Here is a 20,098-nt window from a genome sequence, read left to right as displayed (position 1 = left end):
TTAAGATGCTTGAAAGTCATGGAGGTTTTGACATTTTTTAAACTTCCTGTGAAACTGTAAGCTTTTAAGATTGCTGAAAGAATAAGAGAAGAGAAGCTGGACTAAACTTTTTGTTTTATTTATAGATACAATGCAGAACAGGACCTTCCGGCGCAATGAGCCCCATCGCCCAGCAGCTATTTTATCCTAGCTCAATCACAAGACAATTTACAACGACCAATTAACCTAGTAACTGGTCATCTTTAGAATGTGGGAGGAGATCGTTTACGGAACGCACAAACTCTTTTGAAGACATCAGAACTGAACTCCGAACTCCAATGCCTCAAGCTGGAATAGCGTCGTACCGCCACTATGACACCATGGCACACACAGAGTCTGTGCTAAGATTAAATCCTAAATTACAGGAAGAGCAATTTACAATCCTGTCGGCAAAGGGAATGGACAAATGTTAAAAAGGAAGAAAGTAGAGTGATAGAACAGATAGAAAGCTCTTGCATAATCCTGGCACAAGCCTGCTTCTATGCCATAACATTCAGATGTGCAAAATAGTTTCCTTTAAAATCAATGACAGAATAGCACACCATTTCTTTGCTGATTTGTTATACTTGCATGATGCACCCCAGCTCCAATGATGATGTTCCAAAAGGCAAGGATATGTATTCAATCCTTTATTAGCAATTAGCAAACATACAACCTTGAAGTGATGAAACTTAAGTGTACCCAAGTGTAAACTAAGCCTAATTGAGCAATATTGAGCAGGTCAGGAAAAGGTATCATATCAGTCAGTCCCAAGCTACAAACTGCCATGAAATAAGCAAGAAGACATGACTTACTCTCTTGCTTTTATTGTGCCCCCACTCAAGTGACTAGTTACCGTAATAAATGCACGCAACACAGAATACAATGCAGATAGGGAACAGATGTGTGGCTCCTACAATTCCTTTATGTATTTGAGTAATAATTTGGGGTTCCTTTACTAAGGATGCTGAAAATTAGTTCATCACCAAAACATACTTTAATCACTGTGAGTCAGCAATCACTGAGTCATAACTGAATAGGGCAAAAGGATATAGAGCCAGTTAATAGCTTGAGTTTCATTACATTGAAAACAAACAACTGAAATAGTTTAATGAATTGCCTGCTAGTGTTCCCACACATGCAATGTCTTATTTTTAAGTTAACATTTCCAGAGCTTCACAAGAGCAATCAAGTGACGAGAGTCATAAAATTATACAGCAAGCAAACACGAGGAAATCTGCAGATGCTGGAAATTCAAACAATAACACACACAAAATGCCGGTGGAACACAGCAGGCCAGGCAGCATCTATAGTGAGAAGCACTGTCGATGTTTCTGGCCAAGACAGCAAGCAAAGAGTCTTTGCAGCCCATCTCCTCCATGTTGGTTAAGGTGTTTTTCTAAGCTACACTTGGCTCATGAACTTTTTCCAATCCATGCACCTGTCCAAAAAGTTATTAAACATCGCGGCTAATTCAGTCAGGAATCAAGACCAGATATGTACATGGGAGAAAACTATTTTTAAAACTAAAGACAGAGATTACTAAAATCTATAATGTTATTTGCAGATAAAGTAGCTCAGCACTGAGTGCCAGGTATGCCAATTTCAGATAAATTGTACTAAAAACTTGGGTCTTGGTTTAACCTAACCGTAGTCTTGGTTTAGCTGCTTGTGGGCATAAACAGCTTCATTGCTTGAAGAATTTCAAATTCACTCACATCCCTAATTTTGAGCTTAAACTGTAAGAAATGATGCTGATAAACAGTTGAAGTCGCCTAGATGTTTAATATTGCTATAAAGAGCTCCACAATGGGGTCTTCAGATAGGTAGGTGTGAGAGGGATGTATTTATTTAACAATACAGTGTTGAGTAGGGCTTTCTGACCCAGTAAGCCATGTCATCCCAGCAACACAACACCAACTAACCCTAACATCATCACAGGACAATTTATAATGACCAATTAAAATATCTGGTACATCTTTTCGTGTGGGAGGAAACCAGAGCATCTAGGGAAAACCCAACAATTCGATGGGGTGGAAGTACAGAGGCTCCTGTAGGATGGTACCAGAAATGAACTCTGAACTCAGGAAAACCCTGAGCTGTAATAGCATCGTGCTAACCGCTGTGCAATCGTGGGGTTGAAATGATTAGGATCATTGCGTACTGCAAACATTGTAATACTTTACTATACACATCTTCACTATTACAAGGGCTGGTTGACATTTCATTTGATCAAGTCTACTATAATGTCCAGGACAGATGTATGTATCACACTCCTTCTTGACTGTTTTAGATCAATGCTGCAATGAGCCAATGGATCGTGATGCAATCCAAATAGAGCACAGTGAGCAAGTTATCGATGAGCTTGTGTCAGCTGATAGTACTATTTCCAATGATATTAAGGGCTGAGTTTGGACAAAGCAATAATTAGCCATGTTGGGTTTGATTTATTTTTGATATAGCAGAATATAACCTGGAGGAATTTTTCACAACATCGGTTAGATTCCAATCTTATTGCTGGTGAGAACACAATTCTGGAGCACAATGCCTCAGAAGGTAAAGCCTGGATGTTCTTTGTGGTCCATGGCTTGGATGTAACCTGAGCTCTCTCTGCTATTTCTTATTGTCATAAGTAGTGAAATTAAGTGACTGAGGGCTGAGTTTCTCTGCTGGTGGGGATTCCATGAGGAAGCCAAGGTGGATAACTCATTCAGATGTGCATCGATGAATACATTATTGTATGTGATCACACATTGGGGTATACCACCAATGAGAACAGTTATGCTTTTACTGTCTTTATTGCCATTTTCAGGCACTACCAAGATCTTCATTGACCTTTCAAATAAAGCCATCAAATTAAAGCTCTTACAACTGCAACTGATTCATGGATATCTATAAAAGCTGGTTGGAAGGAGGGGGAAAATTAGGGAGGAAAACATATTTAAAATAACTTAGAATAGTCACTTAAGCTTTACTCTCAAACTTAGTCTTCTGGCTTTACTCAGAAGGCCAGAACTTCCACACACCAACCTAGGTAAAAGTTGGTATTTCTAAGCAGTCAGATTTTAATTGGATGATCTATATCAATAACTCTCAAATAGTTCAAAGTTCAAAAGTTCAATGTAAATATATATATATATGTAAACGTAAAAATACATATATGTCACCATATGCAATCTTGAAACCCATCTTCATGTGGGCATTCACAACAAGTGCAAGAAACAATAGAATTATTGAAAGACCACACCTAACAGGATAGGCAAGCAACCAATATGGAAAAGACAACAAACTGTACAAATTCAAAAGAAAAAATCAAATAGATATTTGAATTATCATGAACACACATAAATAAATTTTACTAAAATTCCCTATTTTGTTCTTGTCTATTGAGATTAGGAGTATATACTTGGTAACAAAACTAACATTTGTAATGCAATCATAACTGGCATCAGTTATTTAATAATACAGGTACTTGTTGTTTGAAATATGAGCTTAAAATTAAGCATTTGCAGCATGAATAAAGCTTCTACAAGCAGATAACTCAAATATTGCCAATAATTTTAAAAAACATTTACACCAGTAATTGAAAGACTGAAATAAAGCTTGCTAAAATCAAACTGGATAATAATTTATCATTATGGCATTCTTAAACAAAATGGTTGAAAATTTTAAAAGCTTTAATTGGAACCAGTAGCAGTTTAGTTCTACCCAGGGATAAAGCAACTCATATCGAGACACTACAGTGTTTTATTATTTCTTTAATTTTGTGTTCAGGGATAATGAAGTTAATTTCCATTACATTTGCACTTCTTATTTTCAACGGCTGCATCAATAGCACAATGTGTATTAAATTTCCCTTCAATCTGCCCCAAAAATCCACTTTCATCCTTAACTTCACAATGACAGTTCAATGTCAATATTTTCAGTTTAGAAAATATGAAAAATTATCATCAAGCCCAATATACTTATCAATGCGATCTTGATTAATCTGCAAACTAATTCCAGATGCCCATTTTTTCATGAGCATAATACTCTTAGTTTGAACTTTGTTCAATGTCTTAAAAACAAATACCCGATCTAGCATTCAATTGCTATTTGGAGAACAGTTCTAAACTTCAGCTACTCATTGGATATACAGGAGGTTTTTCTGACTCATTTGTTCACTGAACCCTTAGGTCTTATTAGACAATAGACAATAGGTGCAGAAGTAGACCATTCGGCCCCTCGAGTCTACACCGCCATTCTGAGATCATGGCTGATCATTCACTATCAATACCCAGTCCCTGCCTTGTCCCCATATCACTTGATTCCCCTATCCATCAGATATCTATCTAGCTCCTTCTTGAAAGCATCCAGAGAATTGGCCTCCACCGTCTTCCGAGGCAGTGCATTCCACACCTCCACAACACTCTGGGAGAAGAAGTTTTTCCTCAACTCTGTTTTAAATAACTGACCTCTTATTCTCAATCCATGCCCTCTGGTACTGGACTCTCCCAACATCTGGAACATATTTCCTGCCTCAATCCTATCAAATCCTTTAATTATCTTAAACGTTTCAATCAGATCCCCTCTCAATCTCCTCAATTCCAGCGTGTACAAGCCCAATCTCTCTGCGTAAGACAGCCCTGCCATCCCAGGAATCAACCTAGTGAATCTATGCTGCACTTCCTCAATTGCCAGAATGTCCTTCCTTAAACCTGGAGACAAAAACTGTACACAATATTCCAAGAGTGGTCTCACCAGGGCCCTGTACAAATGCAAAAGGACATCCTTGCTCTTGTACTCAATTCCCCTTGTAACAAAGGCCAACATTCCATTTGCCCTCTTCACTGCCTATTGCACTTGCTCATTCACCTTCATTGACTGATGAACTAGGACTCCTAGGTCTCTTTGCATTTCTCCCTTACCTAACTCTACACCGTTCAGACAATATTCTGCCCTCTTGTTCCAGCTTCCAAAGTGGATAACTTCACATTTATTCACATTGAATGACATCTGCCAAGTATCTGCCCACTCATCCAGCCTATCCAAGTCTCCCTGTATTCTCCTAACGTCCTCTTTGCATGTCACACTGCCACCCAGTTTAGTATCGTCAGCAAACTTGCTGATATAGTTTTCAATGCCCTCAGCTAAATCATTGACATAAATCGTAAAGAGCTGTGGTCCCAATACAGAGCCCTGTGGTACCCCACTAGTCACCTCCAGCCAGTCCGAGAAACACCCATTCACTGCTACCCTTTGCTTTCTATCTGCCAACCAGTTTTCTATCCATGTTGAAACCCTGCCCCCAATGCCATGAGCTCTGATTTTACTCACCAATCTCCTATGTGGCACCTTATCGAATGCCTTCTGAAAATCTAGGTACACTACATCCACTGGCTTACCATCGTCTAACATCCTTGTTACACCCTCAAAAAACTCCAACAGATTAGTCAAGCATGATTTGCCCTTGGTAAATCCATGCTGGCTCGGCCTAATCCTATTACTGCCATCAAGATATGCCACTATTTCATCCTTAATAATGGACTCAAGCATCTTCCCCACGACTGACGTTAGGCTAACAGGGCAATAGTTCTCCGTTTTCTCCTTCCCTCCCTTCTTGAAAAGTGGGATAACATTAGCCACTCTCCAATCTTCAGGAACTGATCCTGAATCTAAGGAACATTGGAAAATGATTACCAATGCATCCACAATTTCCTGAGCCACCTCTTTTAGAACCCTCGGATGCAGACCATCTGGACCCGGGGATTTATTAGCCTTCAGTCCTATCAGTCTACTCATCACAGTTTCTTTCCTAATGTCAATTCCTCCGATATCTTATGACGCTGGCCCATCCATACATCTGGGAGATTGCTTGTGTTCTCCCTGGTGAAGACAGATCTAAAGTACGCATTAAATTCTGTTGCCATTTCCCTGTTTCCCATAACAATTTCTCCCAATTCATTCTTCAAGGGGCCAACATTGTTCTTAACTATCTTCTTTCTCTTCACATAGCTAAAAAAGCTTTTGCTATCCCCTTTTATATTCCTGGCTAGACTGAGCTCATAACTGATTATTTCTCTCCATGTTGCTTTTTTAGTTAAGATCTGCTGTTCCTTAAAACTCTCCCAATCATCTGTATTCCCACTCATCTTAGCCCTGTCATACTTCTTTTTCTTTAATGCTATACGATCTCTGACTTCCCTTGTCAACCACTGTGGCCCCTTCCCCCTCTTTGAATCCTCATTGGAATGAACTGCTTTTGCACCTTTTGTATTATCCCCAAGAATATCTGCCACTGCTGATCCACTGTCTTTCCTGCCAGGGCATCCGCCCATTTAACTTTGGCCAGCTCTTCCCTCATGGCTCCGTAGTCTCCTTTATTTAATTGCAACACTGACACCTCTGATCTGCCCTTATCCCTCTCAAATTGTAGATAAAAACTTATCATGTTATGATCACTACTTCCTAATGGCTCCTTTACTTCAAGATCACTTATCAATTCCTGTTCATTACACATCACCAAGTCCAAAATAGCCTCGTTCCTGGTTGGCTCAAGCACAAGCTGTTCCAAAAATACATCCCTTAGACACTCCACAAACTCCCTATCCTGGGGTCCAGCACCTACCTGATTCTCCCAGTTCACCTGCATGTTGAAATCTCCCATAACGACTACATTACCTTTAGCACATGCCAATGTTAACTTCCTAATCAACTTGTACCCAATATTCACGCTACTGTTTGGGGGCCTGTACACAACACCCATTAGGGTCTTTTTACCCTTACTGTTCCTCAGTTCAATCCACACAGACTCTACTTCCCCTGTTCCTAAGTCACCCCTTGCTAAGGACTGAATCTCATTCCTCACTAACAGGGCCACCCCACCCCCTCTTCCCATATTTCTGTCTCTACGATAGCACGTATACCCTGGTACACTCAATTCCCAGGCCTGATCCCCTTGCAGCCATGTCTCCGTTATCCCAACAATATCGTAGTTCCCCATTTTCATCTGAGCTTCAAGCTCATCTGTCTTATTTCTGACACTACGCCCATTCAGGTATAGAATTCTTAGCCCATTCCTCCTCTCTTTGCTTAAAACACTGTCTATTGTACCTAACCCAGCTCCTTGAACTTCCATCGAGCTAATTGCACCTTGAATTTTGATGACCTTCCCAAGATCACCCAAACCTTCTACACATGTTCCTTCTGACCAACTCTCTGTACATGTAACTTTTCCAACACATATTCTGTCTCACCTTTCTCCTTTACAGAATTAATATTTGGGAAACGTGTATTCCCCACCTGTCCCTTATCCTTCATCATATCATCTTCTCTCATATTCTGGATCCCTGCCCCCTGCACATTTAGTTTAAACCCCCCCCCCCCCCCGAGCAGCACTGGCAAACATTCCTGCAAGAATGTTAGTACCCCTCCAGTTCAGATGTAGACCGTCCCTTCGAAACAGATCCCAAAGTCCCTGGAACAAAGACCAATTATCCAAAAACCTGAACCCTTCCTTCCTGCACCATGCTCTCAGCCTCGTATTAATGTGCATAATCATTCTATTCTTCGCCTCACTCGCACGTGGCACAGGTAGCAATCCCGAGATTGTCACCCTGGAGGTCCTGCCTTTCAGCTTCACTCCTAACTCCCTGAACTCTCTAAGCAGGACCCCCTCACTCACCTTACCTACATCGTTGGTCCCTACATGGACCACTCCATCTGGGTTCATGCCCTCGTTCTCAAGAATAGCCTGCACCCGATCTGAGATGTCCCAGACCCTGGCACCAGGGAGGCAACATACCATCCGAGACTCCCGATCTGCCCCACAAAATCTCCTATCTGCCCCCCGAATATAGAATTCCCTAAAACTATCGCTCTCTTCTCTTCCCTCCTCCCCTTCCTAGTTGAGGGTTCAACCTCTGTGCCAGAGGCAGGACCACTACAACTCATTCCTGGTAGGTCATCCCCATCAACAGTATCCAGTACGGTATACTTATTGTTAATGGGAATGGCTGCAGGGGTGCTCTGCTCTCTCTGCCTGCTCCCCCTGCCTCTCTGGACCGTCACCCATCTGCCTACTTCTTGGATTTTTGGTGTGACTACCTCCTGATAACTCCTATCTATCTCTGCCTCCGCCTCCCGAATGATCCGTAGTTCATCCAGCTCCCGCTCCAACTCCCTAACTCGGGCTGATAGGAGCTGCAGCTGGACGCACCTTTTGCAGGTGTGGTCATCAGGGACAACTGTGTTGACCCTGACTTCCCACATACTACATACGGAGCACACCACTACTCTGACTGTCTCCCCCATACCTGAACTGGATTGATAGAATAAGTCTAAAAAGCACCTAGTGACCTTACCTTCTTCCCCTCAGCGAGCAATCACACAGTCTTACCGAAGTCCCCTTACGCCAAAGCCCACTTAGCCAAAGCCCAGGACTCTGCTTCCACGGACTCCGCTGCCCGCTCTGAAAAGAAGTCCTGCCTTTTAAAGTGCGTGCTCGACGCTGACGTCACTCGCGTCTGCGCAGTTCCCCCTCCTCCATAGGTATTGACCAGGTAGACTTAAATCCTACCTACAACGGTCGAATTCTCTGAGATCCCAGCTGAATCACAAGCTGTAACTTCCTCCTGATTCAAATTATTCTCTCCACCCAGAAGAAATATGTTTATTTATACCTTACCAGTCTCTATTACAGTCTTAACAACCATGATCAACTCCCAACAATCTAAATTGAACAAATACAACTCCAATTAATGCAGTCTCTCCTTATTCCACAAGATGAGGTATTATAGCAATAATTCTACATAGAACTATTTGCAACTCAAAGCTGTCTTTGCCTTATGGTCTAAAGCAACTTCCTCTAGGTACATGACCTAGAATTACTTACAATATATAAACACAAGAGATTCTGCAGATACTGGGAATCCAGAGCAACACACACAAAATGCTGGAGGAATTCAGGCCAGGCAGCACCTCTGAAGAGGAATGAACAGTTGATATTTGGGACTGAGAACCTTCACCTGGACTGATGAGTCTCATCCCAAAACATCAACTGTTTATTCCTCTCCACAGATGCTGTTCTTCCAGCATTTTGTGTGTATTACTCACAATATTCCAGGTTAAACCGTAGTACCTGCAGTCCTCGCTAAGTGACATTGCCAACCAGGAAATTGACTCAGAAATTAAAATAAAATTTGTCAATTACTTTACCTTTGTAACTCTCCTGTGGCAGTGTGGCGCGGAGTCAGTTGCAAGTTTCATGCCATTTAGATTTAGATACTGTACAATTAAAATGGAGCTAGCTAGCTAATTAGCAAATAAATGCCACAATAAACTTGTTCTGTTGACCATAATCAGAAAGAGTCATTTTAATAAGCATTGCCACATCACAAATTTCATACAAGTTATCGAAGTTAACAAAATTAATAGTAGAAGTGTGCCAATTGTTAACCAATATATAACATAATTAGATCTTACATTAGAGAAGAACTTCACAGAATGCAAAGCATTTTGAAATGCCCACAAATCACGAAGATGCTTATTAAAAGGTGAATTGAGAAATAAGAAAATTCATTTTCCCCAAGCATTTGTACTTTCTGATACAGGGAGATCTCATTTGAGGATTTTAATTTTGCTTGCATAATTTCTTTAAAATTACAGACAGCTTAAAAAGAGGGAAGTTCTTGAGATTTCTAAAAAATCATGACTGAACATAATTGTATTTCATTGGATGTCTTGGCTTGTAACAAGAATTATTGAACATTTGTAGCTGTAAAAAACTATATTACTGATACATGGCAAGATCTTATTTTTATTCAGGATGTGCTGGTAGCAGCGATATGGATCTGAAGGCATCACTAATTTCATATTAATACACCAAAGCACAGCAATGGGTCTAGGCAACACTCCTGCTAACATGTCAATAGTTCATCCTGCCCTCCTCATTCTTTACTTCAGAAGCATGTAATTCTGAACTAGATTTAATTATGACCTCAACAAAGAAAAATAAAACAAATTTTCAGACTTCAAAGGTTATGACACCTGTGATACGTACCTTGAAGAAATACTTTAAGTAAAAAACTTATCTTAAGAAATCAAACAGACAATATTTCAAATGCAGCTATGATGCATATTATGAGGTTTTGTGTTGTCCATGGTGTACAACCATCTTGATTCACTTTCTAATCTGTTGTCTCTTAAGATATTGAGGAAATTGAATTGAGTTATTCTTTAGGAGATGCTGCCTACTCAGAACACAGGATAAAACAATCCCATTTTTGTAGCACTCTTTGTATCTGTGTTAGTGTTCCACTGACCCAATTAAGTATAGATGGATGTGGCAACCAGTTCTGTCATACAAAACAATTTAGGAAAAATAGTTGAGGAGTGAAAATAGCAGAAACCATCTTGATCTTCAGATACTGCTCCCAGATCTTCTACAACCAGAAACATGTAGATAAGGGTAATATACCTTGTACATAAGTGCCATGGAAAATATTTAGTACGTACAAACTACAGGAAATTAGATGCCCAGGGTTGCTGAGAGTTGGCAGATCAGACTGAAGTTCATTAAATGAGTAAAGAATGTCACGCTAAATAACTTTTGCCATTTATTTTAGATATAGTCTCCAATAATTTTTGTGTATGTCATTCACTGCTGAATTCAACGTATTTCTTAATACAATTCAATCAAACTAATATGCTTAAAGGAAAAGTCCTAGCATAGTATGCTAGAATTCCTTCTGCTGGCATCTGCTTATCTAATCTACAATGGAGCTAACCATAACTGTTGTAATCATACTGCTCGATCTGCACGACAATTTTTCAAACTGTCAATACCTTTGCGAACTATTTTGGATCATTATGTTCAATCAAAAAAAGTTCAATTTCAGAAGCTTACTTGTTCTGTAATCTTGCTACTATGACACATTTCCCTGCAACAGAGGAGACCTTTCTGTGCAATTGCAATGGAGATGGTTGAAATGTCTTTTATTTAAATGACTCCAGCATCGCTGTGCCTTCTAAGTATTACTTAATGCACTTCTTAAAAATCAAGCCAAGATCTTTGTTACAATAGCCCACACCTTGTGATCAGATAGTATGTAAAATGTTGCAAAATAATATGAAGCTGGCTTTAAAACTGAATATGCAACTACAAAAAGGTAATTAAAGCACAGTGCTTAATGATGAACCATAGCTATATTCGCTACAAGGGAAACCAGAGTTATGGAGGCTGACCTACATTTCAGTATGGTTTATTAAAAGTATTTCATGCACCACTAACCAAAGTTTAAAAAACAAATGCTTTATTGCACAGCTTAAAGCACAAAACTAAACAAATCTACATTTAGAATGAGCATTTGTTCAATAACTTTACAACAAGAACTAATTTGAGTCATTAATCACAGTATTTGTATATTATGAAGTTGTGTTTATTCGTATGACAATTAATTTGAATTCAAATTACCTTTGCATAACATTTGTATTTATTACTTCACTCACATCCTCGTCTAAAATACAAATGTCTATTTACTGAACCAATTTCATTAAACCCTATATCTGAACCAACTTGAAAATAGACTGAAGCTGTACTAAAAACGGCAGCAAGCTGCATCATTTTGTACAGTAAACTTTCATTTGATTTAACTTAAAATTGACATCTGTTTGGGGAGGGAAACAAGAAAGAACAGAGCTGAGAATCTTGGAAAATTAAAGTTGCCCTTAACGGATAGAAGGACATTCAAACATATTTTACAGCAATGATGTGGAGAGCATCAGCTACTTTCAACAGGGATGGTGAATAATTCTACTGCTCTTTCCACCTTTCAGAGTTAGATTACTGACAGACTTCTTTAGAATAAAAAGGAATTTAAGATGTTTCTGGAATGTCTATGGGTAACAGGATGCTGGATGCTCTGGATTGGATGCACTGACAGAGTTATTCAGGAGTTTTTAAAAATTATTTGTTCAGAATTATTCCTTATGTTTTAGCTAATTCCAGAAAATATTAAACATATGCCATCTTACTGCTGATGGCTCCCATCAACAAATAGTAAACTTACACAAATCAACCAAATTTCCTCACAGTTTACCCTACAGCAGGGGTTCCCAACCTTTCTATGCCATGGACCGTCATCATTAACTGAGAGGTCAGTGGACCCCAGGTTGGGAACTCCTGCCCTACAGAAATACGGAAACCCTGAATGTCATTTGCACTTTAATCAGTTACAGTGAAATGTTAAAATATTTAGTTGTAGGGTCATGAAGACCAGAATAGGTTTACTTTTATAAATTTCCAATGAAGTCCATAAATACACACTTAGTTATCACAAACGTGGGTGCTATTGAATGCAAAGGACTTTCAAATCATTTTATTTAATTTAATACAACACCTGCAAAAACAAAAATATAGGCAAAATCATTTAAATTATTAACCAAATTTCTACAAAATTTGAATCAGTGTGACTTTTGGGATTTTAGCTATTGTAGCATGCAGACTACTACTGTCACAGTACAACACTAGAAGAATGGGGAAAAATTGTTGTAATATTCTTGTACACTAATTAGCAACTGTGACAACTCTTCAGGAAGCACTACATACACACATATGCAATGGTGAAGACACCTCGCTAAATTGTGGTTAATAAATATAAATCAAAGGTAAAATACAATGGCATTTCTGTATGAAATTATACAAAAGCAAAATGGTGTTCATTTACAAATAATTTCCATTTAAAGTTTTTAAAAATGGTTTTCAAAGCAGCTGTGAACTTTCAATCACTAACTATTTTCTACTAAAACTTTAGTTTACTATACAATTTTTCAACATATCAAAGTAATGATTTTTTAAAAAAATTATTTGCCAACTTAAAGGAGCAGAACGTCCTGGGTCATGGCTGGATAAAGGGAGGATACCCTACATATGATTATATTGCTAAAGACAAGACAAACATAAAAACAAACCAATCCGCAGGCTTTTTGCTCAGATGCTACTGGCATGTCAATTGGTTAACGAGACCATTATAGCAGTTTCTAGGTAGAGAATGAAAATTCTTTGATGGAGACATGCAGAAACTATTAAAGATGTTAATTAATAATCAGATAATAATATTAAATGGTATTTTAACAAGATAAAGGGCAAGAAGTAATCTGTTAAAGAAAGTCAAAACAAATAACGTACTGCTCCTTTAATACATTCAATTTCATTTTAAAATTACAAACCTGCACTAAAGAATTAGAATCTCGAGAATAAAAGCCATGGACCTCACAATATAGAGGAGTTCCTACAAAACACTTTTGTTACAGGTTACAAGATCCAAAACAATCAGATATTCAACTCTACCAATCAGATTGATTATGTATTTCTTCGTATTTCAGGATGGCAGCTGCAAGTTACAGTACTCAGGGTTGCACATTGTACATTGGGTGTTACCCCTAGAAGGTTCATGGGTAGCACCAATGATGCCTGCTATCACCACTTATATCTCAAATCCTCCAAATGTGTCAGTCAGGTTTAAAATGCAACTGGACCAGGAACAATTCTCCAACTACTTTACACTGTTGTGAGAGAGTGCGATAGATTTTAACTTTCAGCATCAGGTCACCGTTAGTTTGCCATTTAACATGTTGCTGGATTGAACTTTTTACTGTCTTCAAGCAGACTGAGCTGGGTGCATATCTGACAGCTGCCTCTCAATGGGCTATTTTCCACCCAAAGTTAAAATCCATCACATTGTGTTTAAAACCTTGTTTTAAGCAGTTAGACATCATACTAGCTCTCTGATAGCAGGAGCTTATGGCATACTGCTGACTTCAAATGTAATGATAGATCTTACTAGTTGTTTGAACACTACAGATGCTCTTTATACATAAAAGTTTTACATACAAGCAAACCTAGGCTACAGGAAATTGAGAAAAGAGAGCTTGTGAGAGGGGATGGAGTAACATATTTGTAACTAAGAAATTGTAAAAGTACAAAGTAGACTTTTCACCTAAAATTCACTTTAATGAATGGGATTGATTGTTTTTTTTAAAAAATGAACTGAAATAAAAGTAATGCTATTCCGCCACAAGTTCTAGTTTGTTTACAGAAAAATAAAATTCACCTTCAAGTATACAAAAAAAATACTGAGAGAAACAAAGGCTGTTCTCAAAATATGTGAACAAAGGTTATAAGACAATAATCACCCAGTGCAAAAAACGAGTGACCAAATATATATATATACTTCTGCGAAGTTTCAATGTATTGATCATATCATACTACAATATTGTACATTGTAATACGAATATGGCATGTGCTGACTTTGTGTTGGGTTTCCATTCAAATATAGTTCAATTTTACCTTTTTTTATTATTATGTTTGAACTGGAAAGGCATAGTTTAAAATCATCTGTCACACTATTAAGTGACAGTTAAAGGAAGTCAAGTTCATTATTATAGTCATATCTCACAGAGACTAATGACTGGCCCTATTCTGATTGCTATGAATCAATGCAAAGTCTCTATTCCTTCATAAATGTATATACATAATTGGACTGTCACGTTAAAGTGTGCACTTAAGATAGAGTCCAGTTCAAATATAATTTAATGGAAGCTCCAGTACATACCACAGAGTTTACAGACGGGTCATTGTTGTTTACATGCAGAGAGTTTCCGAACTTTGCTGCTACTGGTGGAGGCTTTGCGGGATGGATTGGAAGAAGAGCTTGACCTCCGTTCATTTTTGACCTTGCTGTTAAACTGTCCTGCCTCTGTGCCATTCATGCACATTGCTCTGTGGCTGCCTTTGCTCCTGTTTTGGCCGTTTTGCTCAACCTCTTCTTCAGGCACCTGCACCTGTCCTGTGAAAATAATAGATTATTTTTTTGAGAACTGGGAGGCAATTCTAAGTGGCTTTTTTTTTTCTGTGGGTAGAAAAGTAAATCACAAATAAATGGACCATCCAAATGGCACATAATTTTGGAATTAAAAGAGCACTAAAGGATCAACCACAGCAAAGCCATTCTTTCAAAATATCCACTGTCCTGATTAAACAGCAGAGACAAGTGGACATCTGAAGGACTTTATTTAAGCGAAATGCTAATTAATTGCTAACCTGTGAGGCACTTTTCAAAATAAACTAGTCAACTGAGCATCTGTAAAACAGATACAGAATTTTATGCCTATTCTAACTATCAAACAATATCAATATAGTCATCAACCTCAAATCCAGGGATCTCCTCCAAAGCATTTTCAAACTCACTAGAACTTCTATTTAGAAAATATAATTTTGAGTTAATTTTCTTTGGATATTCACTTTTGAGAAATAAAACTAATACTTGGAGTATTAAGCCAAAAGGGAATTAATTTATGCAGAGTAACATGCATCTGTAAAATAGAGTAGTCAATTTTCAACTTCGGACATCCAATAGAAAGCACACCAATTTTAATTTCTGTTCAAAGGAAAAGTGGAACAAGACTCGCAATTCAGAAGGTGTGGAGGGGGTGGGAGGAGGGAAGAGATCAATTAATTAAATAAAAATGTTGCATATACAGCTAGCATTAGTAATGGCTGCCGTGAACCTAGTGGGGATTATTGTAAAAGCTCATCTCGTTCAGTGATGTTGATTAAGGAACCTGTTATTCTGTTCCAATATAGTCCTAAGTGTGACATCAAACTCTTAATGTGGTTGATTCGTTACTGCCCTTAGAGTGCATTCAATTCAAAGGTAATAAAAGCTGACACTGCCAACAAGGCTCACTTCCTAAAGAGAAAAATCATATCTGTGCCAGCTGTGTGACTGGACATCAAGTTTGGAAAAAAATTGGAGACATTTGTCATTGTTCTACTAACTTCTTAAGTGCATACCAGCCAAAAAAAAGCCACTGAAATTGATTCCATTTCTCTCTCTATCATGCCAAAACTTCTGCAATGTGCTTGAAATGCTTCTGTTTTCAGGCAATTTCTACATTTTTTGCACTTAACTGAAGTTTCCTGACTCCTCTTTATGGTGGCACAGTAACATGGCCAGCAGAGGTACTAGTTCACAGCTCTAGTGACTGGGTTCAGCCCTGACATTTGGTGTTGCCTATGTAGGTTGCATACTTCTCCCTGTGAACTTCATCTGCAACCTTTGGTTTCCATCACAAAGATGTGCAGATTGGTCGATTAAGTTGGTAACTACAAATTGCCCATGGTGTGCATGTATGTGGTATAATTTGTGGGGGAGCTGATGAGAACAGGGGCATAAAAACAAAAAGTGACTCGAGAAGAATTAGTGTAGATGGATTAATAATAGCCAATGTGGACTCTAAAAGCTTGTTTCCAATGAATTTTATTTTAAATCAATTATCCCATATATTAGCCATTCAGGTCCTTACTCACAAAACCTCAGTGTTACATGAGATTAAATCTCCTCTGTTTTCCTTCCATAATGAAAACAATATATCCAACATTCTTCAAAACTAGTCTTCTCCAATTACTGCAATGCACTCATAAATTACATCTGCATTCTCTCCAAGGTTGTTAAATCCTACCGTACAGTACCTAAAATGGTGTACAATGCTCTAACAGTGACCTAATTCCAGTGTGATCTCTGCTCTTAGTCTTTTATACCTCAGGAAATAAAAACATCTTGTTTGACTTTAATGGGCAAGTTAAAGTTCATCCATTATATTAACTAATCCAAAAAACTATTTTTGATATCATTTGATAATCTGTGAATCACACATAATCTGTAATCACACATTACAAGATAATTCACAATAATTTCAGGATCTAAATTCATAAAATTATTTAAAGCATTAAGTGCAGAAAAATAGTGATCAATCAACCAATACCAGGGACCCAGTGAATGGTATCCTTGCAGGAATCATTGTATTGCATTTATTCTTCTTAGTTTAAAAATCTAAACACAGCAAGTATTTCACAGACCCATTTTCACAAAACTGGAATCATATGTGTATGATTTATTTAACAATACTGCAAGATGGCACTGGACAACAAAGATTTTGCTTCTGGAATACTTTTGGGTGTATCTTATGGATTTTGGGTTGCTGATCATGAAAATAACCACGAAATTTCCTGATCACACACCATTTTTTTAAAAATCGCCTGTATTTGTTATTTCAATTCATAATTCAAGTCAGAATAACTGATGCCAAGATTAAGGAAAGTAACAAACAGGAAGGACATCAACAACAGGCAACTCAAAGAACTTCTAGTGGGACTGGAGAAAATCACATGGAAGGCACTCAAGGATGTTATAGAAAATTTGCTTGGTAACTACGGATCACCAAACTACCTGCAGCTGGTTGACAACATGTTTCAAGCATACAAAATCATGAAGTGCAACATGCACCTTAGATTCATTTTCTGCATTCCCATTTAGACTTCTTCCTTGCAAATCTTAGTGCTGTCAGTGACGAGCACAGTGAAGGTTTTACCATGACTCTGCAATCATGGAGAAATGGCATCAGGGCAACTGGAATCCATCAGTGCTGGCTGATTACTATTGGACACTTGAGTAAGAAGCCTCAGACACCGAGTACAAACGAAAATCATCAACAAAACATTTTTAGCTTTGTTGAACTATTGCAAAGAATCAGCATTGTTATGCAATTAAATGTATTATAGTCAATAAAAGCTAATTTCTTGTTTCTCCAAATTCCTATGGTAGTGTACAAGTAGTCTGAAATCATATTTGTGTTCCACTTCAAGTGGTCTATCATAAACAAAAGAAAAAACTGAGGAAGCAACACTTTAAAAAAAATTGTTGCCCAGTGCAGTCAACAGTAAAAACATCAATTCTACTTGCCTTGCAGAGACTGACAACTAACGATCACTTGGATAATTAGAACAGCTGATGAAAGACTATTCCATGGAATCTGGATCGTGGGGTAATATTCTGTAATTCCAGTCTCACCAGCCAGTGTCAGCCATTTCAGACAATAAGAATAAATTCATTCAAAGAAGTTGGCAAAACTTTCAAAGTTTCTGTCGTAGAAGACTTTAACTACTCAGCCAGAGGATATTCAACATGGAAACAAGACTCAAGAAAATGGACACAAGGCAAGGAAGAGGAAATGTAAAATAAGATCACCAGAAGTACAATGGCTGGGGAGGTTACAGAGCCCCATGTCCAACTTATCAACTGATGACACTCATGGAGTCCACCATCGCACTGCTCTCAGAAGCATTTAACAGACACAACTATACATGGAATTTTATGATATTATATCAACATAGTGGAGTCTACTGATGCAAGTAACATGCTGGTTGGAAAATACATTGCATCTTTCCCACAACAGGACCCAAGAGAAGTCCAAATCATTTATAAAGTGCAATATGAATTTGACTTATTTCACCCTCCAAAGCATCCTGCTCAGTGGTGTTACTTCCAATTCAGCCAAACAAGATATATACCCAACTGTAAAACTCAATATTTCATCATAGTGCAGGAAATGACATGATTTTGATAGCATTCCTAAATCGATGCTGATCACTAATCATTATCCAAAAGACGAACATTTGATTCATTCGTTCCAATTTAATAGAATCTACAAATTTCATTATTTACTTCCAAATATGCATGTGAGTGAATTCTGCAAAACATTAAAACCACCAGGAGTCAGCAGGTCAGGCAGCATCCACAGAGGGAAATAACAGTCAACATTCCAGGTTGTAACTCTTCATCAGGGTCATTCATTTTCCTTCATAGATGCTGCCTGACCTACTGACTTACTGCAGCATTTTTTGTACAATGTATTATAGATCATTTTTCAGAATTGAAGTCATATAGACAGCCTTTATATCGAAGAGTTGCATACTGTACTAACTGCTACAATCTTTTAAAGAACAGGGTTAGGTTCACTGTTTGGCAAAGTGCACACTTTTGAATTTTTAATTTTAAATGTACGAATTCTGTATGGTCACACAATTTTGTGTTCTTCAAAAAAATGTTAATAAATTACATAAACTCACAAACAGTTTCACATTTAGTTTAACTAGAGTAATTAATTTGTCCTGTATTAAATAGTACTCCCATATATTTTTCCACTCACTTGTAAGCCTCTTCTTCTCTAGAGTAATGCAGCACAGCCTGCAGTTTCTTTACAAGTATATCTTTCTATACTACTATTCTCATGCATATTTTGGCACTTTTTCCAATGCCTCAAAGCCTTTGTGTAAGATTTTATCTAAATATCTTTGTCTCTCACAGTTCTCCCAAAAGGTGAAATCTCCATTGTAACAATGTTGGGATTGCTCTTGATTAATTGCAGAGAGAGAAAATAATAATTGCACAGTCAAAAATGAGTTTTATGAACAATGGACTGCAGAGCTTAGAGGCATCAATTGAAGACACATGACATTATTCTTTTTTTTTAAATAGAGGCAGTCTCTGGGCTAGGCAAGTGTTCTGTTCCTGAGAGATGTCCATAAACTTATTTGTGCACAAGTCATAAATACCAGGTTTCTATATACACCGATATTGTATTTTTCTACATACATTTAATCTAATCCTTTCATTTCACTGAGAATTCATCATAACAGTACCAATACTTAATGGAATACTAATGGAAAACTAATACTTAATGGAATACTAATGGAATATATATACTGCATTTTGTCATTATTGAATAACATATAACATTTTATTGCAATGTAGAAATGTATTTAAAATGTGTGGGAGTATTTGCGTAACGTCAGAGTTTTATAAATCAGGTAATCTGAAACCCAGGAAGCCCCATACTTGGATATTTCCATTCCAAAAGAGATTCTTCTTTTCAACTGTAAGTACTCTATTTCTTCAGAGGTCTTAAAGAAGGAATTAACAGGAATTTAAAGTTAGCAATAATTTCATGAAATGCATTATTAACCATGACATTATCAATTAACAACCAATGAAACTGGTCACTGTGAATAATGTAACAACAAAATCTAAGAGACTAATACAGTTGCAACTGTAGCACAGCCACTGAACTGAGACATATATTAGTAAGAAATACTTTTTAAAAATTTGTGTAATGCTTTGTTTACTTTGGCAAGATTAGCCATGTATTTAAGGGAATTGAATATGCAATTATGACAAAAATCAACTAAATTATAGTTAATGGT

At 37.7% G+C, this 20,098-nt stretch overlaps 1 protein-coding gene across 2 annotated transcripts in view; it reads right to left on the bottom strand.

Annotated features, from left to right (window-relative positions):
* The window catches only part of stk11 (serine/threonine kinase 11), a 144,227-nt gene that overhangs the window by 37,794 nt on the left and 86,335 nt on the right, over positions 1–20,098 (bottom strand). Inside the window, exon 9 of one of the 2 annotated variants that reach the window (XM_059991138.1) lies at positions 14,610–14,843. The exons of the other annotated variant lie outside the window; for it this stretch is intronic. Coding sequence (XP_059847121.1) covers positions 14,629–14,843 — 215 coding nt within the window. The 3' untranslated portion in view covers positions 14,610–14,628. The remainder of the gene's footprint in view (positions 1–14,609; positions 14,844–20,098) is intronic. 2 annotated transcript variants of the gene reach the window in all.

The sequence above is a fragment of the Hypanus sabinus genome, chromosome 16 (assembly GCF_030144855.1).
Source record: "Hypanus sabinus isolate sHypSab1 chromosome 16, sHypSab1.hap1, whole genome shotgun sequence".
NCBI lineage: Eukaryota > Metazoa > Chordata > Chondrichthyes > Myliobatiformes > Dasyatidae > Hypanus > Hypanus sabinus.
The sequence above is the reverse complement of the archived record's forward strand: the minus strand, read 5'-3'. Positions and strand labels throughout refer to the sequence as shown.